Source organism: Microcaecilia unicolor, chromosome 5 (assembly GCF_901765095.1).
Source record: "Microcaecilia unicolor chromosome 5, aMicUni1.1, whole genome shotgun sequence".
Lineage (NCBI taxonomy): Eukaryota > Metazoa > Chordata > Amphibia > Gymnophiona > Siphonopidae > Microcaecilia > Microcaecilia unicolor.
The window spans coordinates 3422469-3441333 of record NC_044035.1 but is presented as its reverse complement, the minus strand read 5'-3'; the positions used below and the strand labels follow the sequence as shown (position 1 = coordinate 3441333).

Below are 18865 nucleotides of genomic sequence, written 5' to 3'. Positions count from 1 at the left end.
AAACATGCATGGGATAAACATAAAGGAATCCTATTCAGAAGAAATGGATCCTCAAGAGCTTAGCCGAGATTGGATAACAAAGCCGGTAGTGGGAGGCGGGGCTGGTGGTTGGGAGGCGGGGATAGTGCCGGGCAGACTTATACGGTCTGTGCCAGAGCCAATGGTGGGAGGCGGGGATAGTGCTGGGCAGTCTTGTACGGTCTGTGCCCTGAAAAAGACAAGTACAAATCAAGGTAAGGTATACACAAAAAAGTGGCACATTTCTTGGGCAGACTGGATGGACCGTGCAGGTCTTTTTCTGCCGTCATCTACTATGTTACTTCTAGAATGTTTCCTCTTTCTCTCCCTCCTTTCATCCAGCATTTCTGGGTCTCCCCTTTGCTCCCCTTCCTCCTCCCCAACAGCTTGTCTCTCCCCTGCCCTATTCCATGTCCCCTCTTTCTCCCTCCATCTTTCCATTCATCTCTCTCTCTCTCTCCCCCTCTTCTATATAGCATTTCCACTCTTCTTTCTTTCCATCCAGCTTCTCCCCACTCCCCACCATACAGCATGTCCTTCTTCTCTCTCTCCCTTCCATCCATCTCCCCTCGCTCTCCCCCTTCTGTCCAGTGTGTCCCTCCTTTCATCCATATCCTCTCTCTTCCTCCTTTCATCCAGTGTCTTCTCCCTTGCTTTTGGCGCCTAACCACCTTCCCTACATAGTTTGTAACCTTTAGATTGTAAGCTCTCTAGAGCAGGGACTGTCCTTCCCCATGCTAAAATTGTACAGCGCTGCGTAACCCTGGCAGCGCTATAGAAATGCTAAGTAGTAGTAGTAGTAGTGTCTCCCCTTTCTCTGTCCCCATCCAACATTTTTGATCTCTCTCTCCCCCCTCCATGAAACATGCACTGACACCACTCTTTCTTCCTTCGCCCCTTCCAAAATATATATATTTTTTTCTATTTTTCTCCACCCCAGAATTTTTTGTTTCCATGTACTCTACCTATGAAAAGTTATTCCTTTATTTTATACTTCCTCTGTGTATATCCGTATACTACTACTACTATTATAAATCATTTCTATAGCGCTACCAGTCGTACGCAGCTGAACATGAAGAAAAATCTAAGTGAGATTAAATAAAAATGCCACCAACAATAAAGAAGGACAAGGTGGATCGGATGCTGCAGCTCATAAGGTTTGCTTGATTTGCTTTGAGAGATGACGGGCAGCAGCTGCGCGGGGAAGGGGAAACTAGACTAGCCTAAGCAGCTTCAACGTTGTGACGTCATGCCGCCTCCTGTTCTTGGTTGGTAGAAAGCAAGTGCGGCTGCGCACAATTATTGAAGGGAGGAGGGAGGAGGAGGAAGCGGAGGCGGTACCCTACTTCCCGGCCTTTCTTTGGTGTCCCGCCCTTCTCAGACGCCACTTCCTGTTTCCGGCAAGGCAGGCGGGATGCGATGCCTCAGAGCAGGGACAGAGCACTTGTGTGATTGATTAGGGGCACCGGAGTTGGATCAGTGTGGGCGACCTCAGGTATGAGCTTGAGGGGGGGGGGGGGGGGCGAGAGGAAGGTAGAGGGACAGGTCGACCCCCCCCCCCCTCGTGACTCGGTGTCACTTTCTTTCTTCCGGGGGGGGGGGGAGGGGGTGGATGACTTCAGCGGCCTGAGAACCAGGGGAAGTGGGTTCCAGTCCCATCCTCCGCTGACCCAGGGACCTTTATAAACTATGCAAACCGCTCTGATTGTAACTGCAGAAAGGGGGGGGGCAGATCAGATCCCCCTCCCCCCCCCCCCCACCAATAAAAGATTTCAACTGCTTTGCTGCGCCTAAGCTACTACATTTCTATGCAGTACCTTAGAACATAAGAATCGGGCCAGTGGGCCACCTAGCCCGGTAGCCTGCTTCCAACAGTGGCCAATCACAAGTACTACTACTTAACATTTCTAGAGCGCTACTAGGGTTACGCAGCGCTGTACAAATTAATGAATAAGGACGGTCCCTGCTCAGAAGAGCTTACAATCTAAAGGACGAAATGTCAAGTTGGGGTAGTTGAGATTTCCTGAGAAGAGGTGTAGTGATTAGGTGCCGAAGGCGACATTGAAGAGGTGGGCTTTGAGCATTGATTTGAAGAAACCCAAATAGTAGCAACATTCCATATAGAACCCCAAAGAGTAGCAACGTTCCATATAGAACCCCAAAGAGTAACAAGATTCTGGAATCCCAAATAGTAGCAACATTCCATATAGAACCCCAAAGAGTAACAAGATTCCGGAATCCCAAAGACTAGCAACATTCCATATAGAACCCCAAAGAGTAGCAACGTTCCATATAGAACCCCAAAGAGTAACAAGATTCCGGAATCCCAAAGAGTAGCAACATTCCGTATAGAACCCCAAAGAGTAACAAGATTCTGGAATCCCAAATAGTAGCAACATTCCATATAGAACCCCAAAGAGTAACAAGATTCCGGAATCCAAAAGACTAGCAACATTCCATATAGAACCCCAAAGAGTAGCAACGTTCCATATAGAACCCCAAAGAGTAACAAGATTCCGGAATCCCAAAGAGTAGCAACATTCCGTATAGAACCCCAAAGAGTAACAAGATTCCAGAATCCCAAAGAGTAGCAACATTCCATAAAGAACCCCAAAGACTAACAAGATTCCGGAATCCCAAAGACTAGCAACATTCCATATAGAACCCCAAAGAGTAGCAACATTCCGTATAGAACCCCAAAGAGTAACAAGATTCTGGAATCCCAAATAGCAACATTCCATATAGAACCCCAAAGAGTAACAAGATTCCGGAATCCCAAAGACTAGCAACATTCCATATAGAACCCCAAAGAGTAGCAACGTTCCATATAGAACCCCAAAGAGTAACAAGATTCTGGAATCCCAAAGACTAGCAACATTCGATATAGAACCCCAAAGACTAACAAGATTCCGGAATCCCAAAGAGTAGCAACATTCCGTATAGAACCCCAAAGAGTAACAAGATTCTGGAATCCCAAAGACTAGCAACATTCGATATAGAACCCCAAAGACTAACAAGATTCCGGAATCCCAAAGAGTAGCAACATTCCGTATAGAACCCCAAAGAGTAACAAGATTCCAGAATCCCAAAGACTAGCAACATTCCATAAAGAACCCCAAAGAGTAACAAGATTCTGGAACCCCAAAGAGTAGCAACATTCCATATAGAACCCCAAATAGTAGCAACATTCCATATAGAACCCCAAAGAGTAACAAGATTCTGGAATCCCAAATAGTAGCAACATTCCATATAGAACCCCAAAGAGTAACAAGATTCCGGAATCCCAAAGACTACCAACATTCCATATAGAACCCCAAAGAGTAGCAACGTTCCATATAGAACCCCAAAGAGTAACAAGATTCCGGAATCCCAAAGAGTAGCAACATTCCGTATAGAACCCCAAAGAGTAACAAGATTCTAGAATCCCAAAGAGTAGCAACATTCCATAAAGAACCCCAAAGAGTAACAAGATTCCGGAATCCCAAAGACTACCAACATTCCATATAGAACCCCAAAGAGTAACAAGATTCCAGAATCCCAAAGAGTAGCAACATTCCATATAGAACCCCAAAGACTAGCAAGATTCCGGAATCCCAATGAGTAGCAACGTTCCATATAGAACCCCAAAGAGTAACAAGATTCCTTGATCCCAAAGAGTAGCAACATTCCATATAGAACCCCAAACAGTAACAAGATTCCGGAATCCCAAGGAGTAGCCACATTCCATGCTACCAATCCCGGGTCAAGCAGGGGCATCCCCCATGTCCATCTCAATAACAGACTATGGACTTTTCCTCCAGGAACTTGTCCAAATCTTTTTTTAAAAACCTGTTTACTTTGACCACGAATTCGAGCTTAACTGTTCGTTGAGTGAAATCATATTTTCCCTTATTTCTTTTAAAAGTAATGTCATTGAGTTTCCCCTGGTCTTTTATTTTTTTTGATAGAGTGAAAAATCAATTCACAATTACCTGTTCTACACCACTCAAGATTTTGTAGACCTCAGTCACACTGGGCAGTGTGTTTTATCTACAGTGACACCTAGATCTTTTTCTTGAGTACTACGTTTTATTTATTTTTGTTACATTTGTATCCCACATTTTCCCACCTATGTGCAGGTTCAATGTGGCTTACATAGTACCAGAGATGCGTTTGCAGACTCCAGTGTGAGCAAATACAAGTGATGTTGTGGCAAAATAAAGTTCATGTGGAGCAGTTAGTGGAAGAGTTGTGTTGTGTCCATTACATACTTTAGTTTTGTTGTGTTGCACACAAACATCAGGTAACTGATTCGGATTATTCCCAATGTGCATCACTTTGCGTTTGTCTACATTAAATTTAATTTGCCATTTGGATGCCTGCTCTTCCAGTTTTGTAAGCTCTTCCTGCAATTTTTCACAGTCCGCATGTGTTTTGACAACTTTAAAAAGTTTCATTGCCCCTGGTACAAAATAAGTACTTGAATATATGTAAACCGCTTTGAATGTAGTTGCAAAAACCTCACAAAGGCAGTATATCAAGTCCCATTTCCCTTTCCCTTTGTGCCATCGAAGAACATAAATGTTGCCATACTAGGACAGTCCAACTACCATCCTGTTTCCACCAGTGGCCAATCCAGGTTATGAATATCTGGCAACATCCCAAAACTGTACAATAAATGTCTTGCTTATCCTAAAAATAAGCATCTCCATCTCCAAGGCCATCTTAATAATGGCTTATGGACTTTTCTTTTAGGAAGTTATCCAAACCTTTTTTAAACCCCGTTAAGCTAACTGGCAGAAACCCAAATCGGGGCAACATTCTAAGCTGCCAATTCCAGGGAAGCAGTTGCTTCCCCATGTCTGCCTCAATAGCAGACTATGGACATTTCCTCCAGGAACTTGTCCAAACCTTTTTCAAACCCAGATATGCTAACCGCTGTTACCACATCCTCCAGCAAAGAGTTCTAGAGCTTAACTATTCATTGAGGGAAAAAAAATATTTCCTCCTATTTGTTTTAAAAGTATTTCCATGTAACTTCCTCGAATGTCCCTTCGTTTTTGTACTGTTGGAACATGTAAAAAATCGATTTACTTCCACTCAGGATTCTGTAGACCTCAATCATATCTTCCCTCATCCATCTCTTTTCCAAGCTGAAGAGTCCTAACCTTGTTAGCCTTTCCTCATACGACCATAATTTTGGTCAATCTTCTTTGAACCTTTTCTAATGCCGCTATATCTTTTTTGAAATATGATGACCAGAACTGAATGCCATACTCAAGGTGCGGCACCATGGATCAATACAGAGGCATTACAGTATTTTTGATTTTGTTCACCATCCCTTTCCTAATAATTCCTAGCATCCTATTTGCATTTTTGGCTGCCGCTGAGCAGAAGATTTCATCGTATTGCCTACAACGACACCTAGATCTTTTTCTTGAGTGCTGACCCCCAATGTGGATCCTAGCATCAAGTAACGGATTCGGATTATTCTTTCCAATGTACATCACCTTGCATTTGTCCACATTAAATTTCATCTGCCATTTGGATGCCCAGTCTTCCAGTTTCCTAAGGTCTTCCTGCAGTATTTCACAGTCTGAGGAAATCCGCTGGCAAGCGGAGAACTCAAACACCCCACGGTAAAGACAACAAAGCACAAAAAAGTGGGAGAGCGACCAAGGATACCAGAAACTGGAAGATGTTCTTTAATTGAAAGTTTATTGGAGGTTTGAAGACTCTGGAAAGCCATGGTCACAGTCCGCACATGTTCTAACAACCTTGAATAGTTGTCATCTGAAAATTTAAGCACCTTACTCGTCTTTCCAATTTCCTTACCATTTATTAATATGTTAAATAGCACCGGTCCCAGTAGTGGAATCCCTGTGGCATTCCACTGTTCACCCTCCTCCATTGAAATGACCATTTAACCTTACCCTTTGTTTTCTGTCCAATAACTAATTCCTAATTCTCACCAGAACCTTGCCTCCTATCCCATGACTCTTAAATTTTCTCAGGAGTCTCTCATGAGGAACTTTATCAAAAGCTTCCTGAAAATCTAGATACACTGCGTGTTTATTCATGCCTTAAAAGAAACAAAGCAGATTGGTTAGGCAATACTTCCCTTGGCTGAACCCATTCTGACTCTGACCCATTATATCATATTTGTGTATGTGTTCCATAATTTTATTCTTTATAATAGCTTCCAGTATTTTGCTCTGTACTGATGTCAGGCTTTCCAGTCTTTAATTACCCAGATCTCCCCTGGAACCCTTTTAAAATATTGGCATCACATTGGCCATCCTCTAGTCTCCAGGTACTGTGTTCGATTTTAACGACAGGTTACATATTACAGCATATCTACAATTTTCATCCTTGAGTTCTTTGTGTACCGTTGGATGTTTGCCATCCGGTCCAGGTGATTTACTACTCTTTAATATGTCGATTTGGCTTGGTACATCTTTCAGGTTCACTAACATAAACTGCTCATACAGCTTCCCACGTCTTCGTCACATTGCCCAAACAGCTATCCAGTGCAATTGTGTTTGAATTGGTAACTCTGCATCAGGGTTACAGATACTGAAACTGGATTAAGGGTCAAGTTTTAATTCATACTCCACAGTATGGCTACAAATCTTTTCAATCAAATTTGAGATGACGCGTGGATTTAAAGAAAGAAACCAAAACCATCCATTCGTTAAGCAGACACATGATCACCCTCGTCAGTCAAAAGAGAAAGTTCTTATTGTGGCTAATTTATGTATTCAGAATTGTTCTTGATATGCTAATAGTCTCCCCTCCCAGTATGAGAGCCAGAAGAACATCTAATTTCCTCTTAAGATCTGTAATCTGATGCTATTGATTTTGCCAGTGCGTTAGCAACCGTATATGTTGTATGCTTTTATAAACCTCCAGAACCAGCTTCAGGAGCACAAAGATTGTGTCATTGAAATTTACACCTGTTCTAAAAAGAGGGGGGGGGGGGAGGTACTTGTACAGATGTTTTATAAAATAAATTCATGCAGGCCCTAGAGCAGTGATGGGCAACCTTTTGAGCTTGGTGTGTCAAAATTCGCCAAAAAACCGAGCATAACTCGGGTGGTGTGTCACTTCGAGAAAAAAAACCATAATTTCGCGATATTTATAGTTTAAATAACAAAAATGTATAATTGTAATATAAACTGTATTTAATAAACCAAAAACTAATTATTTAACTTACCTGCTTAGTGACTTCTTTGTTCATCTGTCAATCGGTTTCTTTTTGTTGTTCTTGATAATATTTAACTTGTGTGGGGTGCCGTGAACTAAGATAAGTGAGGGGGAGGGGGAATTCTTTAACTAATCTGCCTATTAGTGACTTTTTTGTTGCTGAATTTCATTGGCTAAATCTTCAATTGAAGGTTGGTATTTTGTACACTTCAAGCCCAAGCAAGCGCTACTAACTTCATCTGTCAATCTGTTTCTTTTGTTGGTTTTGATATTATTTAACGCTGAGAATAAGGTTTCACAAAAGTACGTAGAGGGAAAAATTGTGAGTAAAGCCATTGCTATATTTTTCAGGGTGCTAAAAGTGTCTGGTAATCAGATCCAGGCACTCCAAATTTCCTGGTAACTCAGATATTCTCTTAATAATTGCATCTTTATTCTGCATATCGTGAAATAGAACTGGTGCACATCTTAGGAGAGTTTCTTTAATAAATCCTCCCTCACTGAGTGCTTTTCCATGCTGAGCTATGGAGTGAGCAATGCTCAAACTTGCAGATGTTAAATTTGTAGAACCTTTTACAAATTTAAGGATGGACTTAGATTGGCTCTTATAAAAGTGTAGCTGCCTGGAAATGTATTCCTTCCTTTCATCCTCACTTTTTTCAAGAGCTGGGAATGATTAGTTTCAAAATGTCTATTTATATTCCACGTTCTGCTTACTACCGTTTCAGTACATAGAACGCAAAATGATCTGCCATTTTTTTCTATAATGCCATACATCTCGGTCCATGTCTCTTGAAAGGGTCGGCTACTGCTACTACCACTTCCTTTACTTAACCTTGGTTTTTTATTTTTTGGGTTCTCCATCAGGGGGGCAGTGACAGAAGATAGAATTATAGATAGCCTGTTAGCCCTGCAGGCAATTAGGGGTTAACTAGCCTAACTGACCACCTTATGTAAATTAAGATGGCTGCCGCTATTTCTAATGGCGGGAAACGGCACCCATAGCACATGCCCTCGCCTCTCCCAGCCTCCCCCTCACCTATCTCAGTAATGATGGTCAATTACAAATCCACGACACCCCAGAACAGTAGATTGGATGATGGTTGCTGTGGTTATGTGGTTGCTGGTAATGGCGATCACAGGGCCTTCAGAGATGCGTCCCCCACGGCATTCCGCTGCTCTCTGCTCCGCCAGCCGGAAGTGAGGTCAAACGGCCGTGCAGGAGCCGGGGCAGAGGGAGCAGCAGGGAGGGAACGAGCGGAGGACTCGGAGGGAGCCAATAGGAGCGCACAAGGGTAAACATGCACCGGGGGGGGGGGGGGGGGTGATTTCGCCGGGTGGGGGGGGGGGGGGGAGGTCGCGCTGCACCTTGGGGGGGGGGGCGCATCTGCGATCCGCCCGGGTGTCAGCAAGGAACGCCGCTGCTTCTCTGTATGTGGCCACATGCGGCCGCGTGTCATCGAAAATGGCTACGCGTGTCAGTACTGACACGCGTGTCATAGGTTTGCCATCAGGGCCCTAGAGCAAAGAAACATTTTCTGAAATATGGCATGCAATACTTGACAGCTATGTCGATGAGAGACCGTTCCACTTTTTTGACTACATTAGAGGTGTAACTATCTACTGATGGCCTGTTCCAGATTCCAAGCTTCTTTTGATTTGTGTATAATTATACTACAGCAAAAATGGTCTAACTTATACTGCATATTGGGAGGGGGGGGGGAGGTGGATTAAGGGTTCAGTTGGCTGAATATGTATAAATCTTATGTTGTAATTGCACAGTACCAATAGTATGTATTGCGGTAGATTTGTGCATCTCTTTGCCTAAGTTGTATCTTTTGTGACTTCAATAATAAAATATATTTAAAAGTTAAAACAATTCATGCAACGTCCCTTCCCCAGTTCCACCCAACATGCAAGGAAGGCCTTTGCATATTCTAATAAAAATAGGTACAATCTTTCTGTACCAGTTCACACATTGGAAAAAGCATTATAAAACCAGTGAAAGTAGTAATAGGTTGGGGAATCCAAGATAGAAACATGGCGGCAGATAAGGACCAAGTGGCCCATCCTCGACATCCACTGTCTCCTCCTCCTTTCCATGCCGTTTTCAGTGCAGCTCCTTGTTGGAGTTTTTCCTTTTCAGATTGGTAAGTGTAAGGGAAGATTATTTATTGGGGGAAACCCGCCCCCCACTTTTTCTGATTCACTCTAGTCTGGATCACTTTGTTCTCTTGGTTGCCAGATCAACAATGTTCTCTTTGGTGCAGCATCTGCAGATTGTCTTTGACCTTGCTAAGCTCGAAGGAACGCTGTGCGTGGCGTGGTCTAGCCGATTTGCCACAGAGTGCTGTTTGTATTGGTCCTTGGAGATTGGAGATTTGTTTCTGGGAGTGCAGGTGGTGTGGACTTGAAGGTGGCTTCCTTGCTTTCCCAGGAGAGCCTCCAATTGTACTTCTGGCCCACTGCCATATAATTGTTGCAATGTAATCAGTGTAGGAGGTGAAATGGGCAAACGGTGTGGACTGCTGTTGCCACACTCGAGAAATCTTTCTCCTAAAATTGATAAGAGTTCTGGTATCTAATGAGCAAATGAAAGCCCAGGTCCAACAGCAGAAGCAAAAGTTGAGTGAACATTTTATTAATTTACTTGTGACATTTATATCCCACATTATCCCAAACAAGTTTGAGTTCAGTGTGGCTTAAAATAAACAGTATAGGATACATAACAAAGAATAATGCATAAGAAAGTAATTTGTTGTAAGAATCCAGTTTTACAATACAGTATCATAAACGTACTGGGATAACTATGGAAGTTTAACATTTAGAAAATCTATTATGAATGAGAAATTGTACATGAAGCAAAGAGAAAGTTAATGGTAAATAGAGTAATAACCAATTCAGGTAATAATTAATTGTGTGAGATGTGGTTGTTCTTTGTGAGGGTTTGTTTGAATAGGAACGATTTGAGGATTTTGCGGAATCTAGTATATTCCTGTATATTTCTTATTTTGGGTGGGAAGGAGTTCCACCATTTGGTTCCTAGGTAAGTGAAGTCTGCAGAGTGGACACTTTTGTAGATCATCTTTTTGCAATTTGGGAGGTGTAGTCTGAGATAGTTGCGCTACACAAATCCAAGATATAAATGTGGCCCTAGTGAAGGACAAATAAATATCCACAGGAAGATTGTGACCCTTGAGAATCAGGGAAGGCACTTGAATTAGAATTTGAGCCTTTACTGATTTCCTTAATCTCGTAGGCGTTTTCAAGCGCCTGTGGAGTGCATTTCTCCAGTTACAAGAGTGTGCTGTCTTGTGGGTGGGGGTGGGAGTGAGGCCTGAGAGGGCTGTCTCATCATTGAAGAGTTTGAACACCAGAGACATCTCTGAATGTGGAAAATACTTGGCCCACCCTACGGAATGTGGTTATAATTGGACTCTTAGGTGTCTTTTTAGTATAAGAATATTTCCTTTTTTTAGGTCATAAAGTGTGGATATGTCCAGATTTAGCTACAGTGACACAGCAAAGATGTGAATAGGAAATAGGCTTGGGAGGAATCTAAGAAAATACTCTTTCACGGAAAGGGTGGTGGAGGTCGTGGAGATGAGGACTGTGTCGGAATTTAAGAAAGTGTGGAACAGGCAAGGAAAGGAGTTAGTGGTTACAGAAGAAGGGAAATGGGACTTGATATACCGCCTTTCTGTGGTTTTTGCAACTACATTCAAAGCGTTTTCAGGTACTTATTTTGTACCAGGGGCAATGGAGGGTTAAGTGACTTGCCCAGAGTCACAAGGAGCTGTAGTAGGAATCGAACCCAGTTCCCCAGGATCAAAGTCCGCTGCACTAACCACTAGGCTACTCCTCCACTCCAGTTTGGCCCTTATCTGTCATCATAATTCAATGTTTCTGTTTCTAGTTTTTATTTGACACACAGCCCTGTGGGCTGACTTTGATCTTGGCAACTTCCTTGTAAATGTGTTGTGATTTGACATATTGTATGAGCTGAAACAGTTCAGTTTCTTTTTGTGGCAGGAGCCAGTTGAGGCTGCTTAGGTCGTTTGGCTAGAGTTTAATTTGTTTTCTTTTGTCTTATACTTGCTTTGTTTTAGCTGTAAAGATGTGAAGCTTCTTTTTCTTTTCTTAGATCCATTTAAATTGCAAGTCCGTTGTGACCGAGTGACAATATCTTTTGCTTCTTGAAATATTCTTCTGCATTATTTCTTCTGTCGTCATGGGCTTGGTTTCCATAGTTGTTTTTTTGAAAAAAAATATTTTAAGTTGGAAATCGGTGCGAGGAAGAGTGCAAATGTGGGTGGAGGGACAGATCCCCTGGGATCCGGCTGTGTTCTTATTTAATAGATCTATTGCCGGGCTTAGTGCTGGAAGAAGCCAGTTGGCTAAACACTGCTTTAATGCAGCTCGGTTGTTGATCGCACGGATGTGGAAGAAGAATGAATGCCCTTCAATACGCCGTTGGTGTAATTTGGTTAGGTATATAAGTGACATGGAAAAGCTAATGGCTAAGGAACATAAAACCCTAGCAAAATGGGAACAGATATATAGTCATTAATGTGAAAATGATGGATAGAATTCCTCTTCATGAAGGGGTAAGGGAGAGGGGAGGGATGAGGGGGATGGAAGGGGGGATTTGGAGGGGAAGGGATAAATCTGAAAAGTTTAAATGTTACAAGAAATATTATTGCTATTGTGTGAAGGTTCTCAGTAGAGAAATGTATGTATACTAGATGTTTAATGGAGAGGAACCTGTATGATTTTTATTTGAACAGCTTCAGTTGTAATACATGGATTCCTTCAATAAAGATTCTTGTTAAAAATTAAAAAATATATATTTTAAGAATAAAATAGAATCAACGTACAGGTGACAATAAGAGCAGTTCCAGGATCCTAGTGCATAGCCCATGAGCAGGTTATATTTCTTGCCTGGTGGCAGGATTCAGCATTTTTTAGTTTTCCTTGGGGTTATACCGAGATTTTACTACTTATTTTCATAGGAAGCCTTTGTGCATTCATTTCTGTAGAAATAGAAACATGGCAACTAACACGCAAGATCAGAAGGCCTGTATTTAGAGCACTAGGCAAACCGTCTAGTATAATTTGCATGGGGGGGGGGGGGGGGAAGGGGAAAGAAGAGGGAGGGAGGAGGTTAGGTATAGTTTTAAGATTGTATAAAATGATGATGTGATAGTATGATGTTTGAAGTTTGATTCAAGACCCATCTGCATTTGGATACTGTACTGTATTATACGCTTAATGATTGATACCATCATCAATAAAAACTTATTTGCAATAATTTGCATGGGAGTTTTCCAGTTCAAAAGTTTTGAGGAAACACATAGGGGCCAAGCAGTTTCCTATGTTCGTTTCTTACATTTTCCTTTGTCCCACAGGGTGATGTTCTGGCCTAGAAATGCCTTATGTAGATCGTCAGAATCGCATCTGTGGCTTCCTGGACATCGAGGAACATGAGCAGAGTGGCAAGTTCCTACGCAGGTATTTCATCCTGGACACGCAAGAGGGCAGCCTGCTTTGGTACATGGACAATCCCCAGGTAACTACCGTTGCTAAAGTAGAAGGGAAAGCGGAATGAGTTCCCTGGTTCTGCTGTTGGTCTTACTCTTTCTGTCTACAGGATGTGCCTTCTTGCTGCTATACCTGCTATTTTTTTCTGTGTCCCCCCAGGATTAGATATTTTTTCCTGCTCGTTTTTCTGTAGGAAGTCTTCAGTATTGAAATGTGACCTGGAAATACTGGGAAGCCAGACTGCATGCAGTGCACTACAGGAGGAATAAAAACAGCAGCGGGCTTTCTCTTGCACTGAGCAAGATGCAAAGACAGAGAACAGCTGGAAATACGTTTGTTTCTATTTCCCCCGTGTTTCACTTTAGGTGGAATCTGGCTTTTTGGTTTTCTGGTTCAGTTTTCATCTGCATGTTTCTGTTTCTAACTTGTCACTTATTCTGTATTTGAGGGTTTCTCTATAGATGCCAAGTGTCTGTCTTTATTTCACAGATTATAGAGAATCCACAAAGCGTGGAGAACTCAAAGAAGACCCACGGATACTTTGTAAAACAAACAGAAAAGTGAGCACAAAACCAGGAGTCCCAGAGACTGGATCACAGTAAAGCTAAAACCAAATTTTATTAATTAGTATATTTGATAGACCATTTATACACTATTCGCCAGTATTTCTTATTCTGGATCATCATTAGCTGTCTACCTTAGTATTTAGGTTAGTCCTTTTTCGTATTTTTAAATTACGCCACATACATATATATATTTTTTTCCTTTTTTTCCTATTTATTTTTTCCTTTTTTCTTTTTTGTTTTTTCCTTTTTTATACATTTTCTTCTGTTTTATACTGTTGAATAATGTTTTAAGAATTATTTCCCCACTGACACATTTTTCATTTTGTTTTTGTTTTATTTGGTTTATTCGTTTTATTTATTCTCTCACACATATCTACATTCTTAATTGTTACGCATATATTGTTATTATTATGATTTTGCTGTTGTTCTGATCATTTGATATATATTTTGCATTTGAATTTGCATTTTTATTAATATTCTACATATTATTATAATGTTTTTATGTTGTTTTATATACATGTCTTATTTAGATTTATATATCAATTCATTTTTATGTTATGTTAAATGTCTATTTTTACTGTTTTTATTTGTAGACTCCTGATGCAGGCCTTTTGGCCGAAACACAACGGTTGTGTCGAGTCAAATATACTAATTAATAAAATTTGGTTTTAGCTTTACTGTGATCCAGTCTCTGGGACTCCTGGTTTTGTGCCCACTTTTCTGTTTGTTTTATTTCACAGATTGCCATTTGTGTCACTGTTACTGAGGTGACGTCGTAATTTGAATGTTCTGTATTCAGGGCGAGTAGTAAGAGGAAGTGTCCTAGTTCTGCTCTGTATCTGTCGATGAGGGACTTTCTGTAGGCGCAGGTTTCCTTTTCCATATTCCATATTCCAGATCTGAATAATTTAACCAGAGGAACTTGAGTGGTGGCCTTGGAGCTTTTTCCTCTCGTGTCTCAGATGCACTAGGAGAAGGTGTTGCTCAGCCTAAGGTGCTGGTTCTGAAATGTAGCTGCCAATGGTGGCAGGTGTTAATCTTGACAAGAGCTCGAGGCCTCCAAAAGTCTTGTTCTGAAATTTTCTGGTCTAGGAGATTATCTACATCTTGTCAAATTTGAACTTGTGTTGCAGATGTGTTGAATTTTCTCTTTGGCATCTCATTTTATCTCCAGAGTCAACCTGTTAAATCTGTTTGATATCTTATGCAAATCATGGGGTTAAGTGTGGAGATGAAAACGGTAATGGAATTCAAACATGCGTGGGATAAACACAAAGGAATCCTGTTTAGAAGGAATGGCTCCATGGAATCTTAGCGGAGGTTGGATGGCGACACCAGTAATTGGAAAGCAAAACCAGTGCTGGGCAAATTTCTACGGTCTACACCCTGATCGTGACTGAATAGATATGGATGTAAATTTTAAGGGGCTTCGACGTTAGCTTCAGAACTTAGTACAAGGAGAGTGCTGGGCAGACTTCTACGGTCTGTGCCCTGAGAAAGGCAAGGACAAATCAAACTCAGGTATACATAGAAAGTATCACATACCATGTAAAGTGAGTTTATCTTGTTGGGCAGACTGGATGGACCGTTCAGGTCTTTATCTGCTGTCATTTACTATGTTACTAAGTAAAAACACTCTAAGATAGGGGATAAATGACCACATTGTTATAAGAACACAAGAACTACCCTACTCGATCAGACCAAGGTCTGTAAAGCCCAGAATCCTGTTTCCAGCAGTGACAATCCAGGCCACAAGGCCCTAGCACGATCCCAAAACGCTAACAGAAAAAATGTTCCCTGATTAATTTGAAGTGGAACTTCATTGGTGTGTCCCCTAGTCTTTATACTTTTTTTTTGGAAGCGTAAACAGTTGATTTTGCTGTGACCCATTCTACACCACTTGTATTTTTTTAGGCCTCTATCATATCTCTCCAGGATGAAGAACCCTAAGATTTTAAGCCTTTTGTTTTGGGTCACCCTGTTCTGTACCTTTCTAGTTCTGTTTTTATTTATTTACTTGAGATGTGTGCCATTCTGGCTGCCACAGTATTCAAGGCAGTCGCAGCATGAAGTGGTCGAGACATGATGATCCATTTTATTCTCCATTCTGTTTCTTAATAATTAACATTGTTTGCTTTTTTGGCTGGTTCCATACAGTAAACGTGACAATTTCAATAGATCACAATGATGCTTAAGTTCAACACCCAGGAAAAGAATCTAACGTGACACTATAGTTTGGATTGTTCTTCTCTGTGTACGTCAATTTGCCTTCCTGGCCAGACCAAAGGTCCATCGAGCCTAGTATCCTCCTTCCAGCAGTGGCTAAACCAGGTCACAGTACCTGGCAGAATCTCAAAAAGTTGATAATTTCCTTACTCCTGGGATAGGCAGTGGATTTCCCTAGTTCACTTTGATTGCTTTTAAGATATGTACGTCAAAGGAAAAAAAGTTGAACAAAATACAAAGTCATAATAATGAAAATACAAATTAAGGAATATAACCATAAACAGATATTCCTTAGCACCTGCACCAGATGAATCCAGAGACTTGTGGGTTGTGACCATCTACCAGCAGGTGGAGATAGAGAGCACTGAACTCTGTCTTATAGGACAATATGCTCCTTGGGTAAGTCAGTATGTCTCTATCTCCCACAGGCGGTGGATGGTCTGTCGCAAGCTCTTGGTTTCATCAGTTGTGGCTCCTGTTCTGGATTTCCCTGTTCAGTTGAGCCTGGTGGTGCTTAGGCTAAGTGGTGCCGGCTTTAGGGAGTACACCAAGTTCACCCCCCCCCCCCCCCCCCAATACAGCCACTTTCTCCTTCCTCACAGAGTTAAAAAAAAAAAAGAGAGATAGAGGATTACAGCAGCTTTGCTGCTTATGTGGCTACTTGGATATTGGATGGGGTTGATTCTGTTGCAACCAGTATACCCTGGGCCACAGAGGTAAGTCAGAACTTGTTCCTGGAGATTTGGTGAGTGCGAACTGTCAGCTGGGTGTTCCAAGGGCATATTGTCAGAGCAACCTTTTTGGCGGGTGAACTATTGTCTTCCTGCACTGTGCAATCACAGCCTCTCCTCAAATGACGTTTTCCAACGTGTTTTTTTCGGACATTGGAATAAACTTGTCTTCCGCAGCTGTGCAAGCTGGGCATATTTCTGTGTGTGTTTTTTTTTTACATAAGAACGTAAGAGTAGCCACACTGGGTGAGACCAGTGGTCCATCTAGCCCAGTATCCTATTTTCCAAAACAGTGGCCAAGCCAGGTCACAGGTACCTTGCAGAAGCCCAAATCGTGGCAACATTCCGTGTAGAACCCCAAAGAATAGCAAGATTCTGGGATCCTAAAGAATGACAAGATTCCATGTAGAACCCCAAACAATAGCAAGATTCTAGAATCCTAAAGAATGACAAGATTCCATGTAGAACCCCAAACAATAGCAAGATTCTAGAATCCTAAAGAGTGACAAGATTCCATGCAGAATCTCAGAGTAGCAACATTCCACGTAGAACCCCAAAGAATAGCAAGATTCTGGAATCCTAAAGAGTGACAAGATAATGTATTAAGTTATGTCCAATAAAAAAGGTATCATCTTATTTTCTTTTCCATGTTTTATTTTGTTTGATTTCTATTGATAACCTTTAAGAGTGGACTAACACGGCTACCACACCTCTCTACATGTAGAACCCCAAAGAATAGCAAGATTCTGGAATCCTAAAGAGTGACAAGATTCCATGCAGAATCTCAGAGTAGCACCATTCTATATAGAAACCCAAAGAATAGCAAGATTCTGGAATCCTAAAGAGTGACAAGATTCCATGCAGAACCCCAAACGATAGCAAGATTCTGGAATCCTAAAGAGTGACAAGATTGCATGCAGAATCTCAGAGTAGCACCATCCTATATAGAAACCCAAAGAATAGCAAGATTCTGGAATCCTAAAGAGTGACAAGATTCCATGCAGAACCCCAAACGATAGCAAGATTCTGGAATCCTAAAGAGTGACAAGATAATGTATTAAGTTATGTCCAATAAAAAAGGTATCATCTTATTTTCTTTTCCATGTTTTATTTTGTTTGATTTCTATTGATAACCTTTAAGAGTGGACTAACACGGCTACCACACCTCTCTACATGTAGAACCCCAAAGAATAGCAAGATTCTGGAATCCTAAAGAGTGACAAGATTCCATGCAGAATCTCAGAGTAGCACCATTCTATATAGAAACCCAAAGAATAGCAAGATTCTGGAATCCTAAAGAGTGACAAGATTCCATGCAGAACCCCAAACGATAGCAAGATTCTGGAATCCTAAAGAGTGACAAGATTCCATGCAGAATCTCAGAGTAGCAACATTCCATGTAGAACCCCAAAGAATAGCAAGATTCTGGAATCCTAAAGAGTGACAAGATTCCATGCAGAATCTCAAAGAGTAGCAACATTCCATGTAGAACCCAAAGAATAGCAAGATTCTGGAATCCTAAAGAGTGACAAGATTCCATGCAGAATCTCAGAGTAGCAACATTCTATGTACAGCCCCAAAGAATAGCAAGATTCTGGAATCCTAAAGGGTGACAAGATTCCATGTAGAACCCCAAAGAATAGCAAGATTCTGGAATCCTAAAGATTGACAAGATTCCATGCAGAAAGAATCTCAAAGAGGAGAAACATTCCATGTAGAACCCCAAAGAATAGCAAGATTCTGGAATCCTAAAGAGTGACAAGATTCCATGCAGAATCTCAAAGAGTAGCAACATTCCATGTAGAACCCAAAGAATAGCAAGATTCTGGAATCCTAAAGAATGACAAGATTCCATGCAGAATCTCAGAGTAGCAACATTCTATGTACAGCCCCAAAGAATAGCAAGATTCTGGAATCCTAAAGGGTGACAAGATTCCATGTAGAACCCCAAAGAATAGCAAGATTCTGGAATCCTAAAGATTGACAAGATTCCATGCAGAAAGAATCTCAAAGAGTAGAAACATTCCATGTAGAACCCCAAAGAATAGCAAGATTCTGGAATCCTAAAGAATGACAAGATTCCATGCAGAATCTGAGTAGCAACATTCCATACTACAAATCCCAGGGCAAGCAGTTGCTTCCCATGTCTGTTTCAATTTTCAGACTATGGACTTTTACTCCAGGAATTTGTCCAAACCTTTTTTAAACCCAGATACTCTAACCGCTGTTACCATCTCCTCTGGCAAAGAGTTTTGGAGCTTAGCTATTCGTTGAGTGAAAAATTATTTCCTCCTATTTATTTTTAAAGTATTTCCATGTAACTTCCTTAAGTGTCCCCTAGTCTTTGTACTTTTGGAACGAGTGAAAAATCGATTTACTTCTCATTCTTCAAAGTTTATAAAAAAAGTATAAAAATTTGTTAGAGGCTGGAGTTCTACTTCTTTCTATTAACAGCTTATTCTTGGCTATCCGAATACTGATTGGAACCTAGTGCACAGTAGCCTTAGGTGGCAAAGTTCTAATTTGCTCACTCTCTTTCCACTTGCTGGTAGATGGGCACAACCCACAAGTATGGACTAATCCTATGGGACTAAAGAA

The 18865-nt window shown here is 41.3% G+C and overlaps 1 protein-coding gene across 4 annotated transcripts in view; it reads left to right on the top strand.

Annotated features, from left to right (window-relative positions):
* Positions 1-1415: 1415 nt before the first annotated feature.
* Positions 1416-18865, top strand: part of PLEKHA1 (pleckstrin homology domain containing A1) — a 96564-nt gene continuing 79114 nt past the window's right edge. For all 4 annotated transcript variants that reach the window (XM_030202582.1, XM_030202581.1, XM_030202585.1 and 1 more), the window contains exons 1-2: positions 1416-1513; positions 12612-12772. In XM_030202582.1, the coding sequence (XP_030058442.1) occupies positions 12632-12772 (141 nt within the window). In that variant the 5' untranslated portion in view covers positions 1416-1513; positions 12612-12631. The remainder of the gene's footprint in view (positions 1514-12611; positions 12773-18865) is intronic.